General features: G+C 55.8%; 1 protein-coding gene across 2 annotated transcripts in view; it reads left to right on the top strand.

Annotated features, from left to right (window-relative positions):
* The window catches only part of GAK (cyclin G associated kinase), a 106,306-nt gene that overhangs the window by 22,092 nt on the left and 83,474 nt on the right, over positions 1-740 (top strand). The window contains exon 3 of one of the 2 annotated variants that reach the window (XM_006893590.1): positions 303-362. The exons of the other annotated variant lie outside the window; for it this stretch is intronic. Within the exon in view, the coding sequence (XP_006893652.1) occupies positions 303-362 (60 nt within the window). The remainder of the gene's footprint in view (positions 1-302; positions 363-740) is intronic. 2 annotated transcript variants of the gene reach the window in all.

Here is a 740-nt window from a genome sequence, read left to right as displayed (position 1 = left end):
TCTGTCGAGGCCTCTGGGGGAGAAGGCTGCTCTCAGAGTATTCTGTGTCGGTGGGTCCCCAGGGTCCCTGTGAGTCAGGCTTGGCAGCGTGCGTGTGTGTGTGTGTGTGTGTGTGTGTGTGTGTTTGCACTTTTGAAGCTTCCCTGGCACTCTCACCAGCTCTGAAGTTAGCACTGGGATCACTGGGTGCTTTTCACGCTGTCGGAGGTGCCCAGCTTGGGCCCCGACGCTGGCTGAGCCGGGCATCATGGGAAAGTAAACACGTTTGCTCTTCCCCCTGAGTGTGTCCTTTCCTGCTGCAGAGGCTGCTGTCTGACGAGGAGGAGCAGAGCAGAGTTATCATCCAGGAGGTGTGCTTCATGGTATCCTTTTCCAGAGAGCCGGCGGCCTCGGTGCCGCTGAGATGTCCCCCCGGGCGGCGTCTCTGTCCTCCTGACCCTGAGGGATGCGTCAGAGTTCATCTGGAGAGGATTTCTAGTTAAAAGGGCTTTTCTTGGCTGTTCTCTGCTCATGAGCAGCCCCACTGGCACAGCGGGCTCAGTGTTGGGCTGTGAACCAAAAGGTTGATGGTTTGAACCTGCCTGTTCTTCGCGAGAATGCTGTGGCCGTCAGCTTCCAGAAAGGTCCACAGCCGTCACCCTCAAACTAAATGCATTTTTGTACTTTGAGAGCAGGTTAAAACGTTTTGCTTTTTTCTGCCCCTATTGTGTGTGTGTGTGTGACGCCTCTGCCTGTGTCCC

The sequence above is a fragment of the Elephantulus edwardii genome, unplaced genomic scaffold (genome assembly GCF_000299155.1).
Source record: "Elephantulus edwardii isolate Elephantulus edwardi_28Jun2011 unplaced genomic scaffold, EleEdw1.0 scaffold00129, whole genome shotgun sequence".
In the NCBI taxonomy this organism is placed as follows: domain Eukaryota; kingdom Metazoa; phylum Chordata; class Mammalia; order Macroscelidea; family Macroscelididae; genus Elephantulus; species Elephantulus edwardii.
Note: the sequence above shows the minus strand (reverse complement) of the source record. Positions and strands in the feature narration are given on the sequence as shown.